Here is a 17,778-nt window from a genome sequence, read left to right on the forward strand (position 1 = left end):
GGTTAAAGATGTGGCTCATTTGGTAGAGTGCTTGTCTAGACACATGAAATACCACACATCCTGGGTATGGTGGTGTACACCTGGACTCCCAGTCGGGAAGTAGAGGCAAGAAGATCAGAAATGCACGGTCATCCTTAATTAGCAGTTTTTATTAGCTTCTATTTTCTGCCTAGTCTTGTGGAGACACCAAGACCTGGTTCTTCTCCTTTAAGGATCCCCAGAGGCTGCCATTGGCTGCTTCAGATTGCAAGCCTACAGCGTCCTTCAGGGCCCCTCTTGGTTGTCCCAGAATATCTCTTGCATGCTTCCTGTAATCCTATCCTCCATCTTGCTTCTAATAAATCATGCAGCTGCTCATAGAGGGTTATTTAGGGAAACATGGAACAGCCAAGAAAAGTCAGGCCAGGACTGGCTTAGGGCCAGACTAGGCTAAGCCATGAGGTTGGGTAGAAGAGACCAAGACTTTGGGGGCTCTGCCTTTAAACTATACTTCCCGGTCTGACATTTCCAGGCACCTAGGGTTAGACACAGGAGACCCTCAAACTGTCAGGAAACACTCAGTCAATGGGGCAGTGGGTTAGGCGGCCTCTGCAGATTGGCAGGACTGAAGTCGGGAAGTGGGGGGGTAGGCAGGGAGAACAGGTCTTCCCTACCGTGGGGTTTTTCTTCTTCCCAAAGATTTGGATTTTTCTACCAACTAGTGCTTGCTTACCAGGGAAGACCTTTCAGGTCATTTCTTTTCTTTCATTGTGCTCCTCACACCTCACTCAGCTTGGGGGTCAGAAAGAAAACTATTCTGATGCTAGAACAGTTCTTCATTTCCTCCGATCACCAGTGTGTAGTCCAGAGCTCCAGATGCAGTAAGGAAATCCAGGCTGTATGGCAGCCCAGAGAAGCAGCCACAGTCTGCAAAGGTTGTTTTGAGCTGGCTTTATTCATCTGTCCCGAAGTATTGAGGGCTCTGCCCTGATTTTCACGCTCCCTTCACACACACTAGAGCCTCTGAGAAGCCTCTCCCTGTGCAGGTTTTTGTTGTTCCAGATCATTCCAACTAAAGATATGAACTTAGACTCTTAGACTTTATGGAATTTGCCTCAGTGGTGTCACGAGTAAGCTGTGCTCATAGGTGTCTCTACTGACAAGCCCAACCTTTCCAGCTTCATCTCAGAAGCATTCTTAGATGCATTTAGAACTGCTCCTGCTTTTGGAAATGGTTCTTTTGACTTCTAAGGTGTTACTAAGCCCTGCTCCTTCTTGTATCTCTCTTCCTACCATTTTTTAGCAATCACAGTCACTTCTCAGCGCCTTGGCCTTGGCCTTTCTAATCATATGTTTTCTCTTCCAAGTTGGTGTGCATGTCCCGCAAGGACTTTAATTTCAGCACATCCTAATGTGAACATATCATCTCCACCCCAAACCAGGTATGCCAGTTAAATGCCCAGTTAATGGCACTTCAGTTTATCCTTTGCCTATGTCCGAATGGGGGACCTCTCTCTTCGGGGTATGAAATCTAATCACCTTGCCTATTGGATCCAAGTCCCTTTCTTTGTTCTCTGAGTGTCTTCTGCCCACTATCTCTTTTGTCCCACGTGCCCCTTTCTAGTGAGGCCTCCTCATGTCTTATCTAGGATGCCAGAAGGCCCCCTAATCCCAGTGACCCCTCTACCTGGCTGCCTATCACCCTGCTGCCAGAGCCCTTCTGATATAGAATGCAAATCTTATCATGTCCCTCAACTCTTGAAATTCTTAGAGATTCTGAAACTATTTTTGTTACATGCATGAGAGAGTCAAAAACCCCTTTAAGAATCATGAACAATATGGGCCTTCTCCCAGACAAAATGTTATGACCATCAAACTTTCAAATAGTTTTATGGAGCTGATGGATTTGCTGAAACTGATCACACATCCATGGATCCCCAGTTAAACCCAGACCTACAGAATAAAAGTCAGACTTCTTCAAATGGCATATGGGCACCTTCTCCCCTGTGGCATTCTTTCTCACCACTTTTTAAAAAAGATTCATTTGTTTATTATGTGTACAGTGTTCTGTCCATATGTATGCTTGCAGGCCAGAAGAGGGCGCCAGATCTCATTACAGATGGCTGTGAGCCACCATGTGGTTGCTGGGAATTGAACTCACGACCTCTGGAAGAGCAGTCAGTGCTCTTAACCACTGAGCCATCTCTCCAGCCCCCCCTCATCACTTTCTATTCTGCTTTGTACTCTTTATGACACCGAATTATCTGAAGTTATTTCTTGGCCCCCACCTTCCCACAGTTTTTCCTGCCTAGGTCTTCCTCAGTTGTCTGACAAAGAGAACAGGAAATAGTGTTCTAGGTTTCAGGACAAATGCTGCATTTTTGGACCACTCCTAACAAGCTTGGACGCCTCTGCTCATATTGTGCTTCTCCATTCTTCTCCCTTAGGGATCATTTTACCTCTGTCCTTTTTTTACATCTTGAGATGGTAGTTTTCACACTACATCGGTCACTGCTGTGACCCCAGCACTCAGCACCACGTCAGGACCATGTGTGTTCTGGTCATCTTTGTTCAAGGCTGAATGGACCCACAGTCTGATTTGGAACTAATAACTAAATAATAGATAGTATGTAAGGGGTAGGGTGGAAGAGAGGAAAAGAAAGAAAAGGGAAAGCTAGTCTTGTTTTATTCTAAGCAGCTCTGCGTTGGTTTTCAGTTCGTTACTGTACTGGTTCCAAGAGTAGTGGCCCCCGGGTGTTTGTAGGCTTATGATCTTTCTCCAGGCAGGATTTAAGAATCCTATGATACCTTTTATGTTGAAACAAAAACATCTGAGAGAGGGTGGCCATGGCAGTTTTAGAGGCTGATTTACTTTGTCTCTGAGATGTGCAAGCATCATCATGAACCCTGGTGATGTTTCAAGGTAGGACAGTGGGGAGTTCATGCCTCACCACTTCTCTCTGCACACTTGTCCTGGCATTGAGGGAGCTAGAGAACCACAACTGGGTGACACACATAGAGATGTAGACAACTCAAATGGTAGCTCTGTATGGGTGCGTGTGTGTGTGTGTGTGTGTGTGTGTGTGTGTGTCTGTGTGTGTGTGTGTGTCTGTGTGTGTGTGTGTGTCTGTGTGTGTGTCTGTGTGTCCCGAAAGAATCCACTCCACCATCCAGTAATAAACATATTTAGAAACAAACTGTATTCCATCAGATCATTTAGCCATGAAAAGTCACGTTTCCCCATGGACAGCATCCTAAAGCTGGATGTCTCTAGTCAGTGCGGAAAGCCAGGGAAGCCTAGTGAAACCTCTGAGGTCAGACGGAATAGCCAGTCTAGAGTGCTGATATGGACCTGTGAGGACTTGGGTTCAAATCTGTACTTTGGTCTTATGACCTTGACACCGTTGAGCTTCCATTTTGAAGTCTGTGAAATGGAGGAATCTCCAGGTTATGGGAGGGATTAAAGAGACACTATGTGCCCAAGTCTGGTGGTATCTAACTTACAAAATGCATTGGAAGATGTGCTTGCTTTTTTCTCTGCTGTTGTTCTCAGGGTGCCCTAGCAGGAGGAGGTTGGGAAGGCCCAGGTTAGGGGCTGGAGGGAAGTGGATGGGGTGTCTGGAACTCCATTAGCACTAGATGCAGTCACTGAAATGGGGGGTGGGGGAGAGCAGAGGCCTTGGGTGAGAGGAGTCTCAATTCAGAGCAAACCCTACCACAGGACTGACTCCAGTCTTCAGCCAGATGTAACTATGCATTCCAGGGCGGCGCTTCCTCAGAGTGACCCCGACTTTCCTCTCCCCTCCTCACAGGAATGAACGCTGCTGTCAGGGCTGTGGTTCGAGTTGGTATCTTTACAGGGGCCCGTGTCTTCTTTGTCCATGAGGTTGGTTTTCACTTTGTTCTCTGCCTAATCTGCCTCCCCGTCACCCCCATCCCCATCCCCACCGCCGCCTCCTCCCACCTTCTCTTCACCTCCTAGCTGAATTGATGTGTTTTCTTGTCCTTGGCTCTCTGTCTCACTGAGTCATTCCTTCCCACTTTTGATTTCTGAAAACTGGGTCCTCACATTGCCTGTTGAATTTAGAAGAGGAAATCCACAGAGAAAGAACGGAGATGGGATGTCTTTCCCAGCAGGTTTAGTATAACCGAGGGGAGAGCCCCAGGTAGGCAGGGTCTCACTGTGTTTGTTGATTTTCCCAGCTTTCTGAGGTTGCCGCTCCTCCTTGGCTCCCTTTGCTCAGTCCTCTCATGCCTCGCCCACTCTTTCTGTACAGTCTGTTTGCCCTTTTGCCAAGTCTGGTAGTTTTATAAGAAGTCCTGTTTCTTTCTTCCCTCCCTCCATCCTCCTTTCTCGTTAGGTTATCAAAACCAGCTGTCTTCTAGTTCTCCTGGAAACATCTTGGAGGACATGGGATGAGGGGAAAAAAGAAATTAAGATGGAAGGGTATTTTGATATTTCAAGAATGGGAGAGAGCCAGGCATGGTGGCACATGCCTTTGATTCCAGTACTATAGGGACAGAGGCAGGCAGATGTCTGTGAGTTGGAGGCCAGCCTGGTCTCATAGTGAATTTTAGGCCAGCCAGAGCTACACAGTGAGACCCTGTCTCAGAAAAGAAAAGGATGGGAGAAACCAGAACAGCACAAAAGTTGACACGCCCCTCTTTGGACTGATTTGCTAACTATAACACTCTCATGGTCATCCAAGGTCATTACTGGAAGGGTATGGCTTGAACCTCCTCCTAGGGAAGCTGTCCTAGTCTTGGCCATCTAGAGAGTGCTTAATGGAGGCTTAATGGATATACTGCTCCCTTCAGGGTTACCAAGGCCTGGTGGATGGTGGTGAGCACATCAGGGAGGCCACCTGGGAGAGCGTTTCCATGATGCTTCAGCTGGTATGTCCCAGAGCGCTCGTGTTCTCTGTACTGACCTCGTCTCGTCCCACCCCGGTATCCCAGATTCCCCGCCACTTGGTTCAGTGTGGAGGGTTTTGGTGACAGAAGAGGCTTACATTTGCCCTTTACTCTTTGCGTTTGAAAACATCATCCTGGCTTCTGGCAGCGGTGAAGGGGGTGGGAGGGTGGTTCTGGGATGGCTTGCCCTTTAGAGAAAGGTCATAACAAGACTTCTGCACCTGGCACATCATAGGCAAGTTCTACTCTGGGGTCACGGGGAAAATCTGGCCCTGAAAATAACCTTAGAGGACTGATGCCAACAGCCTTGAGCTCAGCCAGTCCTCATGTGACAGAGATGGGACAGCCTGAAACTAGACTATTTAAGGGAGGAAGGGAATCGAGACCATCCTACAGCACCTCAAAGATCCCAGGGATACTGGTTTTTTGTTTTTGTTTTTGTTTTTGTTTTTGTTTTTTGTTTTTGTTTGTTTTCCTATCTACAGCCCTCTGTAATTACTCCATTTTGTTCAAGTGTTCTAAGATGTGTCCAGTCTGGGCTAGCTTAGAACCATAATCATTCACTGGTCCAGTCAGAAATTTGTATTTGTTTCCCGTTCCTTATCTAAATCCACTAAACATTCCAGGGAAGCCACTTACTGTGTCGTGGTCTGGTGACGTTCCCATACAGGCAATAGTGCCCACCACAAGGTGGCTGAGAATAAATAATCGTTCTCTACTAGTACCCTAGAGTCATGGATGCCCAGGAGCATCTATTGTTCATGAAAATTCTTACATCTGCTTACCTCTCGGAGTATCTGTAAGTCCCGGGGAAATCAAGACTTCCTACACACAGAGCAATTGATTCCCCCTGCGAATACCTGGATACTGACTCCTGCCACTAACACCACAGATCCCAAGGAACTAAGGGGGACAAGGTGACAACTGTCTGGGTAATCTCAGGTCCAATCCCAGTGTGTTAGAGAGGAAGAGATACTTAAAATAGTTTGGATACAATCTACTAATGCCAGGCACTAAGGAAAATCCAGACTCAAGTCAACGTGGAAGATGGAGATAAAGCTGGAATGGAAACTAATGTATATACGAATTCCCTTATTCTTGAAAATGATCCCTTTGATGATAAACTCTCCAGTGAAATAGTTATCTTAGTAGTCTCCTTAGCTGTGTGACAGAATATGGGGATGACACTGTGATATCCAGCACCACTTTCTTTTCCTCTGTAAGGGACAAATGACTCAAGGATGTTGGGGACTTAAGGGACTGGCATGGTTATGCTGGTATATCACTGGGTAAATGGGGAAATCTTGGCATGTTGAACCCAAAATTGCCTGTGCCATCTGAAGACTTGAATTCTACCTCTCCCCTGAAGGGAGGCACAGTAATTGGAAGTGCCCGATGCAAAGACTTTCGGGAGCGAGAAGGACGACTCCGGGCTGCCCACAACCTGGTGAAGCGGGGAATCACCAATCTGTGTGTCATTGGAGGTGATGGCAGCCTCACTGGGGCTGACACTTTCCGTTCAGAGTGGAGTGACCTGTTGAATGACCTCCAGAAAGATGGTAGGACATTTTCATCAGTATTGATTTTCATGTGACTGTGTGTCCGTGCCTGGATTATAGCTGTCCTCTTAACTCCTGTTAGAGAAAAAGGTTAACTTCACACAAACAAACCATCTTTGCTCTCCTTTCTACCATTGCCTACAGTCTCTCTAGTAATCAGCTCTGTAGGTGTGGGGGATTCCTCAGCTGGTGGCCTCTGGTTTGCTTCCCCTTACAGGGAAGATCACAGCTGAGGAAGCGACAAAGTCTAGCTTCCTGAACATTGTGGGCCTGGTTGGTTCAATCGACAATGACTTCTGTGGTACTGATATGACCATTGGTACTGACTCTGCCCTGCACCGGATTGTAGAGATTGTAGACGCCATCACCACCACTGCTCAGAGGTAAAAGCATCCAGGAGGGAGGCAGTAGGTGGGAGAGAAGCAGTGGATGATGGGAAGAGGCAGTGGATGATGGAAGGAGGCAGCGGATGATTGGAGGAGGCAGTGGATGATGGGAGGAGGCAGTGGGTGATGGGAGGGAGGCAGTAGATGATGGGAAGAGACAGTGGATGATGGGAGGAAGCAATGGATGATGGGAGGAGGCAGTGGATGATGGGAGGAGGCAGTGGATGATGGGAGGGAGGCAGTGGGTGATGGAAGGGAGGCAGTAGATGATGGGAAGAGACAGTGGATGATGGGAGGAGGCAGTGGATGATGGGAGGGAGGCAGTGGGTGATGGAAGGGAGGCAGTAGATGATGGGAAGAGACAGTGGATGATGGGAGGAGGCAGTGGGTGATGGGAGGGAGGCAGTAGATGATGGGAAGAGACAGTGGATGATGGGAGGAAGCAGTGGATGATGGGAGGAGGCAGTGGATGATGGGAGGGAGGCAGTAGATGATGGGAAGAGACAGTGGATGATGGGAGGAAGCAATGGATGATGGGAGGAGGCAGTGGATGATGGGAGGAGGCAGTGGATGATGGGAGGGAGGCAGTGGGTGATGGAAGGGAGGCAGTAGATGATGGGAAGAGACAGTGGATGATGGGAGGAGGCAGTGGATGATGGGAGGGAGGCAGTGGGTGATGGAAGGGAGGCAGTAGATGATGGGAAGAGACAGTGGATGATGGGAGGAAGCAATGGATGATGGGAGGAGGCAGTGGATGATGGGAGGAGGCAGTGGATGATGGGAGGGAGGCAGTGGGTGATGGAAGGGAGGCAGTAGATGATGGGAAGAGATAGTGGATGATGGGAGGAGGCAGTGGATGATGGGAGGGAGGCAGTGGGTGATGGAAGGGAGGCAGTAGATGATGGGAAGAGACAGTGGATGATGGGAGGAAGCAATGGATGATGGGAGGAGGCAGTGGATGATGGGAGGAGGCAGTGGATGATGGGAGGAGGCAGTGGATGATGGGAGGAGGCAGTGGATGATGGGAGGAGGCAGTGGATGATGGGAGGAGGCAGTGGGTGATGGGAGGAGGCAGTGGATGATGGGAGGAGGCAGTGGATGATGGGAGGAGGCAGTGGATGATGGGAAGAGGCAGTGGATGATGGGAGGAGGCAGTGGATGATGGGAGGAGGCAGTGGATGATGGGAGGAGGCAGTGGATGATGGGAGGAGGCAGTGGATGATGGGAGGGAGGCAGTGGGTGATGGAAGGGAGGCAGTAGATGATGGGAAGAGCAGTGGATGATGGGAGGCAGTGGATGATGGGAGGGAGGCAGTGGGTGATGGAAGGGAGGCAGTAGATGATGGGAAGAGACAGTGGATGATGGGAGGAAGCAATGGATGATGGGAGGAGGCAGTGGATGATGGGAGGAGGCAGTGGATGATGGGAGGGAGGCAGTGGGTGATGGAAGGGAGGCAGTAGATGATGGGAAGAGACAGTGGATGATGGGAGGAGGCAGTGGATGATGGAGGGAGGGAGCAGTGGGTGATGAAGGGAGGCAGTAGATGATGGAAGAGACAGTGGATGATGGGAGGAAGCAATGGATGATGGGAGGAGCAGTGGATGATGGGAGGGAGGCAGTGGATGATGGGAGGAGGCAGTGGATGATGGGAGAGGCAGTGGATGATGGGAGGAGGCAGTGGATGATGGGAGGAGCAGTGGGTGATGGGAGGAGGCAGTGGATGATGGGGGAGGCAGGGATGATGGGAGGAGCATAGTATGGGAAGAGCAGGATGATGGAGGAAGGCAGTGTGATGTGGAAGAGGCAGTGGATTGATGAGAGAGCAGTGGAGTGATAGGGAGGAGGCAGTGGATGATGGGAGGGAGGCAGTGGGTGATGGAAGGGAGGCAGTAGATGATGGAAGAGACAGTGGATGATGGGAGGAGGCATGGATGAATGGGAGGAGGCAGTTGGGTGATGGAAGGGAGGCAGTAGATGATGGGAAGAGACAGTGGATGATGGAGGAGCAATGATGATGGGAGAGGAGTGGATGAATGGGAGGAGGCAGTGGATTGATGGGAGGGAGCAGTGGTGATGGAAGGAGGCAATAGATGCATGGAAGAGGAACATGTTGGATGATGGAGGAGGCAGTGGATGATGGAGGGAGGCAGTGGTGATGGAAGGGAGCAGTTAGATGATGGGAAGAGACAGTGGATGATGGGAGGAAGCAATGGATGATGGGAGGAGGCAGTGGATGATGGGAGGGAGGCAGTGGATGATGGGAAGAGGCAGTGGATGATGGGAGGAGGCAGTGGATGATGGGAGGAGGCAGTGGATGATGGGAGGAGGCAGTGGGTGATGGGAGGAGGCAGTGGGATGATGGGAGGAGGCAGTGGATGATGGGAGGGCAGTAGATGATGGGAAGAGGCAGTGAATGATGGGAGGAGGCAGTGGATGATGGGAAGAGGCAGTGGATGATGGGAGGAGGCAGTGGGTGATGGGAGGAGGCAGTGGGTGATGGGAGGAGGCAGTGGATGATGGGAAGAGGCAGTGGATGATGGGAAGAGGCAGTGGGTGATGGGAGGAGGCAGTGGATGATGGGAGGAGGCAGTGGATGATGGGAGGAGGCAGTGGATGATGGGAGGAGGCAGTGGATGATGGGAAGAGGCAGTGGATGATGGGAGGAGGCAGCAGAGAAGTAGACAGGAGGACAGGCAAGAGTGAATGAGAATGAAAAGCCACTGTGAATACTGTCCTGGGGCTAGAACCCCTTTTCTGAGACTCACCCCTAGAATGCTGAAGTTGCTCTGCCCCCTAACTGACTTTTTCCCACTCTCCAGTCTGTTTTTCAGGCAAGTTGCTCTGGGGTCTTTTGTACCTACAATCTCTTATGTCAGTGGTTCTCAACCTTCCTAATGCTGCAACCCTTTAATACAGTTCTCATGTGGTGACCCCCAACCATATAATTGTTTCATTGCTAATTCACAACTATAATTTTGCTACTGTTATGGATCGTAATGTAAATATCTGGTATGCAGGATATTTGATATATAACCCCCAGGGGGTCATGACCCACAGGTTGGAAACCACTGTCTTGTGTGGTTCAGTCTAAGGCAGATCTGGGGAGTTCACAGTCTGAGCTGCCCTGGCCAACTGTATGGATGCCATAAGCACCACTGCTCAGAAGTAAACAGGTCGGGTAGGGGGTCAGTGGAGGAAATGGGAAGACAGTTGCCTGCCCGTTTATCCCAGGGAAGCTTACAAGACTCCAGTTTAGCCTAGCCCCATAGCCACATCTCTCCTATTTCTCTCTGCTCTTGAGACTCATCCTTTTGGGGAGTGGAGTCTCCATACCGCTCCAGGAAGCCAAACTGCTTCTCCTATGTCTTCATAGTCTTTCAGGAAACCTACTGGATAGCTAGCAGCATAAATGCATCTCCCAGAGGCCAAGGAGCCTAGGTGTGGATGGTGTCTTTGTCCTGGAACACAGGGACATGCAGACTGTAAACCTCATCTTCTCTTGCAGCCACCAGAGGACGTTTGTGTTGGAAGTGATGGGCCGCCACTGTGGGTAAGAACCCCATCGTGACCCCTGTATTCCACAGACCTAGAGATGGCCCTTTCCTCTTCCCAGAGAGTCCTGTGGAGTCTGGAAGTGTATATGCTCCACACAACATGACTCTCTTTCCCTGCCTTTGCACTGTCTTGCCTACTTATATGTGCATATGGGCCATGCTCAGGTACACATGAAAGGATGGGCAATCTCTGAGCTGGGAAGCCAGTAAGATGGTGGTGACTTTCAAGGACAGCATCTCATTGGCAGGCTTAGTGCTCATTTGCTTCAGGAATGAAATGCAAGGTCCCTGTATCTTTCATCGCTATGGGGACTGAGAGATCTTGCTGGATGTGATGAGGCTATTTATGAATATAAAGGTTCCTAATCCATGCTTCTGGCTCTCACCTCAGATACCTGGCCCTTGTCACCTCTTTGTCCTGTGGGGCCGATTGGGTTTTTATTCCTGAATGTCCCCCTGATGATGATTGGGAGGAACACCTTTGTCGGCGTCTCAGTGAGGTATTGATGTTTATCTTGCCCTTGGGGGGGAAAACCCCTCATCCTATTTCATGGGTGATCTATGTTCTCCTCTTCAGTTTAATTCCATTGGCCACTTTCTCTCCTGTTCTTGACCAGACAAGGATCCGTGGTTCTCGCCTTAACATCATCATTGTTGCTGAGGGTGCAATTGACAAGAACGGAAAACCAATCACCTCAGAAGACATCAAGAATGTTAGTGTGAAACCCTGTCCCCAGCATGCTTGGCCACGCCCTTGGTGTGAAACCCTGTCCCCAGCATGCTTGGCCATGCCCTTGGTGTGAAACCCTGACCCCCATCATGCTTGGCCATGCCCTTGGTGTGAAACCCTGACCCCCCAGCATGCTTGGCCACTCCCTTGGTGTGAAACCCTGACCCCCAGCATGCTTGGCCACTCCCTTGGTGTGAAACCCTGACCCCTAGCATACTTGGCCACTCCCTTGTTAGCCTCTGAGTCTTGACATTGCCCTTGGTGTGAAACCCTGTCCCCCAGCATGCTTGGCCACTCCCTTGTTAGCCTCTGAGTCTTGACATTGCCCTTGGTGTGAAACCCTGTCCCCCAGCATGCTTGGCCATGCCCTTGGTGTGAAACCCTGTTCCCTAGCATGCTTAGCCACTCCCTTGTTAGCCTCTGAGTCTTGACATTGCATCTCTTCCTGGTCCTTTGTGTTTTCCTTTCTTCATCCTTTTAGCTGGTGGTAAAGCGTCTTGGATATGACACCAGGGTTACTGTTTTGGGACATGTGCAGCGTGGTGGGACGCCATCAGCCTTTGATCGGATTCTGGTAAGTCACAGAATTCTGTGTTCCTGTACCTTAGAGCCCCCAGCCTTGCAGTCCTGCTTCTATGGGGCTTATCTCATTAGCCATGCTATCCCTCCATCAGCCTCTAGGCCATAGTGGTCTTCATCTGTTCCTGTACAGAAAGATGATGGCAGGTGACAGCACCCTAGGTGTGAGGATCACTATATACGAGCTCTAACGTCAGTGAAGCTACCGGGATCTAACTTGGATCCTCAGTTTATCATTCTTACCCTGTTTCACCTAGAAACTATCTTCTACTTCTTCTTCTTCTTCTTCTTCTTCTTCTTCTTCTTCTTCTTCTTCTTCTTCTTCTTCTTCTTTTCCTCCTCCTCCTCCTCCTTCCTCCTCCTCCTCCTCCTCGTCCTCCTCCTCCTCCTCCTCCTCCTCCTCCTCCTCCTCCTCCTCCTCCTCCTCCTCTTCTTTTGTTTTTTTGAGACAGGGTTTCTCTGTAGCTTTGGTGCCTGTCCTGGACTAGCTCTGTAGACCAGGCTGGCCTCAAACTCACAGAGATCCATCTGGCACTGCCTCCCGAGTGCTGGGATTACAGGCGTGTGCCACCACCACCCGGCGGCTATCTACTTCTTTAGCAGGAACAAGAGAACAGTGCTAAATTCCCATAACTCACTGATCACAATATGACATGGACATGCTTCTCTGGAACCAAGTACAATCCTTAGGGTTCTGATGACAAGAGGGCAGAGAGCCATCAAGCTTTAGGTGAGATCTGGGCAGAGAGCCATCAAGCTTTAGGTGAGATCTGGGTAGGGAGCCATCAAGCTTTAGGTGAGATCTGAGTAGGCAGGCAAAGCACAGCAGGTACCTGGATGCAGCCTTTCAATGTGGAACTCAGCCCTAGGATTTGGAAAGGACCCTGAGCATCCTGGCTCTTAGCCAGGGAGGTCTAAGCAAATTTGTTGTCCCATGGACTCCTTCAGGGAAGCAGGATGGGTGTGGAAGCAGTGATGGCACTTTTGGAGGGGACTCCAGACACCCCAGCCTGTGTGGTGAGCCTCTCCGGTAACCAGGCAGTGCGCCTGCCCCTCATGGAGTGTGTCCAAGTGGTAAGTGCTGACCCCGTTCTGGGTCTTAGCAGTCTTATACCCTTTCCTGGGAGCTCAGAGGACATGAGATCAACTTCTATGGTCCCGGTAGAGAAAAAGATGGAGAGGCAGGATGGTGGAGAGAGACGTAAAGACACAGTAGACTGCAGTCCCGAGAGCTGCACCACTCGGCATTCCTGAGGAGGAGGGAAGGTCCACATACTCTGTAATATTTTATAAACACCAACCTCAAACCCTTTTCATGTAGTTATGTAGGAGAGGCACAAATGCAGTGTCTCTCCTAACAATCCTAAGACGTGGGAACACTAATTATTAACTCCTAGCCAGTTACCTCTGATCTCTACATGACGTTTCTCTAAATTAACAGAGGTACCCACTGCTCACCTCCAGGGTGATAAAGACTGAGGAGACGCAGTACCCGGAAAATGTTGGGTTCTCTAGGGTAGCCACTCCTTTGAATACGCAGTATGAACACAGTGGCTGGTTGCTGAACTAGAGTGTTGCTCCTGTGTGTTGGGGCTGCCTCTGTTCTGGGGCCTGCTTCTCTCTGAGACTTGAGAAACCCAATAACCTGCAGCCATGTTTGAGACTGCACCCCCAAAGTACAGAAGCCAGGGCTCTGCGTAGAAGGCAGCCATTGAGCACGGTGGGGAGGGACCCTTCTCACCTGGCAGGATCTCTTCATTGTTTAGCAGTCCTGAGGCTGGTAGGGACCTGAGTGCACAGGGGAAGGTTCTGCCACCCGCGAGTACCCCTCTACTCTGCCCAGAATTCTAATTTAGTCCCTACTTTGCTGCTCAGAAAAAATTAAGAAGAAATAAAAGATGTTTCGTGATAGTTTGGGGGACGTGGAAAAGGTGGGGTGTAGATGAGCAGGAAGGAGATTTGGTCACGCAGAACCATGCCTTGGAGTTGTGACAGTTACTGTGTCCCTCCCTCATAGACCAAAGATGTGACCAAGGCTATGGATGAGAAGAGATTCGATGAAGCCATGAAGCTGAGAGGCCGGTGAGAAAATGATCAGGAAGTCGCCACCTATAGCAACCAGATACCAGAATGAAGCCGGAAATCTGTATCACTCTAGGCCCCAAACATGAGCCGCCTTTTCTAACTACTGTCTGCAACAACCTCCTCCCCAAGGAAGTCAGTTGTGAGGTGCCCAAGAGGCTCAGTTCCTCCAGGGATGCTCTCCTTTTCATTCTCATCTGTTCTGTCTAGATGTGGCCCTCAGCTAGGTTCGGGGCGTCCCTAAGCAAAGAACTGTCTCTCTCATATGCTGAGCACAGCACCTGGGACAGAAACACGCAGGGAGTTTGATGAGTGGATAGCTCCCCTGCAAGCCCCTCCCTAGTCCCTGCTCTGCCTGGTTAGTTCCTCAGAGGTGTACCCTCTGGAAACTCACGGAGACCCCACTCCTGACCGGGATTCTGGTGGCTGCTTGCGTTAAGGAGCGGCCTGAAGACAGCCTGTTCTCTTTGTACTTTGTATAGGAGCTTCATGAACAACTGGGAGGTATACAAGCTTCTAGCCCACGTCAGACCCCCAGTCTCTAAGGTACGGGCAACTTGCCCTTCCCCTCAGTTTCTCTTCACAAAGTGCTTGCTGCCCACAGTCCACACCACCCTAGCCTTGCCCTATCTTTGTCACTGCTGTTCTTCCGTGCTGGAACCCTGACCCCGTGTGACGGCTCTATTAGCCATCCCAGGTACTAGCCCTGCGTTTTCACCTTGTCAGTTAGAGAACCGGAGACTCACACCAGGTTCAGGGTTGGCAAAAGTGCACGAGGCAGGAAAGCGGGCTTTGATCCTGTGAGTGTAATCACACCGAGATCTACCTCACTTCCTGTTCCCTTGAAAGAGCGGTTCTCAGTGTTTACTGTTTATCAGAGTTGTCTGGGATGCTTATGAAGTGTGTGGACTCCTGGGCCCTTCCCTCAGCAGAAAGTGAGATGCAGAGCAGCAGACAGGAATGTGCTGTTCTATAAGCCTCGCAGGTGGATCGGAATGCAAGCGGCCTAAGGACCGCACTTTGGGAAGCACTGTTCTCCAAGGCCTTCTGTCTCATATAATGATGATGCAGGCTTTCTGTGTTGATCTGTGGTGAGGAGTTTTGCTTCTATAGGACAAAGTAGCAGGCTGTGCGCTAGCATTGCCTGGGGGAGTGATGTGTATTCCCATGTATTCTAGGGTCTCAGAGTTGTGCTTCTCTTGGTGATCTCCCGCCTGGGGGTGTTGCTCTCCTCATCTTCTCCCTGCTTCCTTCCGAACAGGGTGGGCTGCACACAGTGGCTGTGATGAACGTGGGGGCCCCGGCTGCAGGCATGAACGCTGCCGTTCGCTCTACTGTGAGGATCGGCCTGATCCAGGGTAACCGAGTGCTGGTTGTACATGATGGCTTCGAGGGTCTAGCCAAAGGTCAGGTACGACAACACAAAGGAAGAAGGACACACACACACGCAGTGTGGGGCCAGGGGAGGCCGGTGTAGGGCGGCCAGTCCATTGTCTCTGCCTCCTTGCCACCTGAATGTCTCTCCAGGGAGCATAATTAATTTTAGGGTGATAAGGATAGGAACTCTGGACCAGTCCTTTCCAAACATCACATCTTATTTATTTCTCTGTCCCAGAGCTCAGCACAGTGTCTGCCATCATACAGACTTATTCCCAAATGAGTCAGAAGGGTAGAAGAATTCAGTGTGAGGAAAAGCTAGGTCACCTTCCAACCAAGGGGGACTGTGGGGTTGGAGCTCAGGAAGTGGCCTCAGTCACACATGGGCTTCCTGGCACCCTAGCCAGGATGTAGAGCTGTGTGGCTTTCCCCTGCAGATTGAAGAAGCTGGCTGGAGCTATGTTGGAGGTTGGACTGGTCAAGGCGGTTCCAAACTTGGCACTAAAAGGTAAATGGTTCCCCTTTCAAGATGCTTTTGAATGTGGGCATCAATCCATTAGGCTAGGGCCTACTTCTACTGCTCTGAAAGCTAAGAGTGTCCTCAGTGAGGATAGACAGGCCCAAGCACACAACATGGAGCAGATCTGACCACTTAGCGATCCACTGTGTACTCTGGAATGGTGTGAGAGTGTGGGGAAGGATGGGGCCATAGGTCCAGACACTAAAGAAAGCACTTTCTGTTCCTGTTCCTTTCTTTCTGTTTGGAAAGGGTTTCTCTGTGTAGCTTTGGAGCCTGTCCTGGAACTCACTCTGTAGCCCAGGCTGGCCTCGAACTCCCAGAGATCCGCCTGCCTCTGCCTCCCGAGTGCTGGGATTAAAGGTGTGCGCCGCCACCTCCCGACTCACCTTTCTAATTCTTAACCTTTCTCTCATTCCATCTTGCTATCTCACCCCAATTTCCTCCTCCCTGCTCCTTGCCACTGGTCAACTAGGACTCTGCCCAAAAAGAACTTGGAACAGATCAGTGCCAACATAACGAAGTTTAACATTCAGGGCCTTGTCATCATTGGGGGCTTTGAGGTGAGTGTCCCCCTGTCTCCTCTCCTCCCCCCTGCCCCCTTCCCTTTCCTTCTCATGTCTGGTCCTGCTGCTCTTTTAGGCTTACACAGGGGGCCTGGAGCTGATGGAGGGCAGGAAGCAGTTTGATGAGCTCTGCATCCCGTTTGTGGTCATTCCTGCCACTGTCTCCAATAACGTCCCTGGGTCAGACTTCAGCATCGGGGCCGACACAGCACTAAACACCATCTGCACGGTGAGCGCCTGCCACCACCTCCATCCTGGTTAGCCTGAGTAGTGTTCTGGTCTTGGAAAGTGAGCCTCTATTTTTTAATAAATAGCAGTGTTTGGGAAATACTCCATGCAGCCAGACATCTGTGCTGGTATTTATTCTCTTCACCTAGGAATATGTCATTGTTACCAAAGGGCCTGTTTTGTTATGTCCTCTGAAGTTGTACAGTTTAATACCCCTATTCTGAATAACATTACAGATAGGTATGGCTTTCTTCCCAGGAGAGAAGTTCTACAATGTAGTACCCTCTTTGAACACAGGACCTTGATGAGGTCCAGGGGTCTCACTGGCTGTAGCTCTGGAGTTAAATTAGTGAAAGAAGCTGAATAAGGATTCCACTCCTGACCCTATCTGTGTGGTCCGTTGTCTTTACAGACTTGTGACCGGATTAAGCAGTCTGCAGCTGGCACCAAGCGTCGGGTCTTTATCATTGAGACCATGGGTGGCTACTGTGGCTATCTGGCCACCATGGCAGGACTAGCGGCTGGGGCTGATGCTGCCTACATTTTTGAGGAGCCCTTCACCATTCGGGATCTACAGGTAGGTGGCCACTAGAGCCTTCTAGGTATCTCTCTCCGGTTCTAGTCTATCTTCCTGAGTGTTCCTATAGTAACCAGAGCTAGGCAGTTCAGGGGGAGGATGGAGCTGATGGGCGCAGCCCCATGAAGACTCGAAGGGCTCCCTACAAGTGTTCTCCAGTGCTGTCCCACATACATGCCCACAGCTTCTATTTTGGGATTGCATTTTGTCAGGCAACATGCCGCTAAGCCCTTTGGTGTTGTTTGATTGTATCTTCACAACAGGTATGTAAAGCTATTGCTTCCATATTATAGGTGAGGAAGGTTTAGAGAGTTTTAAAACTTCAGAACTCCAGAGAGCAGGTAGTTTAAATGCTTGAAGAATCCGTGATCTCTTCTCCCCAGGTTTCTCTTGCTGCCATTCTGAGGGAAATTACCCCTTCCCCTCTGGTCAGGACTCAACTCATATTTCACAGAGGGATCAAATGGTCATTATTTTTCCTGTTTTAAGTTTAGTGAGGGGTTGGGGATTTAGTTCAGTGGTAGAGCACTTGCCTAGTAAGCGCAAGGCCCTGGGTTCGATCCTCAGCTCCACATTTAAAAAAAAAAAAAGTTCAGTGGAGGAGAAGAAAGCTACAGAGTGGAGATTTAGCAGCACGTTGGGGGAACTCCCAGCTCAGGATCCCAGCCAATCCCTGCCAAGAGCAGAGAGTGGAAGTCTTGTTTTCATACTCAGCTCAGAGCTGCAGTGA

General features: G+C 50.1%; 1 protein-coding gene across 3 annotated transcripts in view; it reads left to right on the top strand.

The window, feature by feature from the left end:
• The window catches only part of Pfkm (phosphofructokinase, muscle), a 46,364-nt gene that overhangs the window by 25,295 nt on the left and 3,291 nt on the right, over positions 1-17,778 (top strand). For all 3 annotated transcript variants that reach the window (XM_036208857.1, XM_036208855.1, XM_036208856.1), the window contains 16 exons: positions 3,792-3,865; positions 4,798-4,875; positions 6,263-6,452; positions 6,670-6,835; positions 10,344-10,388; positions 10,784-10,892; positions 11,010-11,105; positions 11,604-11,696; positions 12,650-12,775; positions 13,719-13,783; positions 14,266-14,329; positions 15,045-15,194; positions 15,598-15,668; positions 16,153-16,240; positions 16,320-16,472; positions 16,884-17,048. In XM_036208857.1, the coding sequence (XP_036064750.1) occupies positions 3,792-3,865; positions 4,798-4,875; positions 6,263-6,452; positions 6,670-6,835; positions 10,344-10,388; positions 10,784-10,892; positions 11,010-11,105; positions 11,604-11,696; positions 12,650-12,775; positions 13,719-13,783; positions 14,266-14,329; positions 15,045-15,194; positions 15,598-15,668; positions 16,153-16,240; positions 16,320-16,472; positions 16,884-17,048 (1,733 nt within the window). The remainder of the gene's footprint in view (positions 1-3,791; positions 3,866-4,797; positions 4,876-6,262; positions 6,453-6,669; positions 6,836-10,343; positions 10,389-10,783; positions 10,893-11,009; positions 11,106-11,603; positions 11,697-12,649; positions 12,776-13,718; positions 13,784-14,265; positions 14,330-15,044; positions 15,195-15,597; positions 15,669-16,152; positions 16,241-16,319; positions 16,473-16,883; positions 17,049-17,778) is intronic.

This window comes from Onychomys torridus, chromosome 16, assembly GCF_903995425.1.
Source record: "Onychomys torridus chromosome 16, mOncTor1.1, whole genome shotgun sequence".
NCBI lineage: Eukaryota > Metazoa > Chordata > Mammalia > Rodentia > Cricetidae > Onychomys > Onychomys torridus.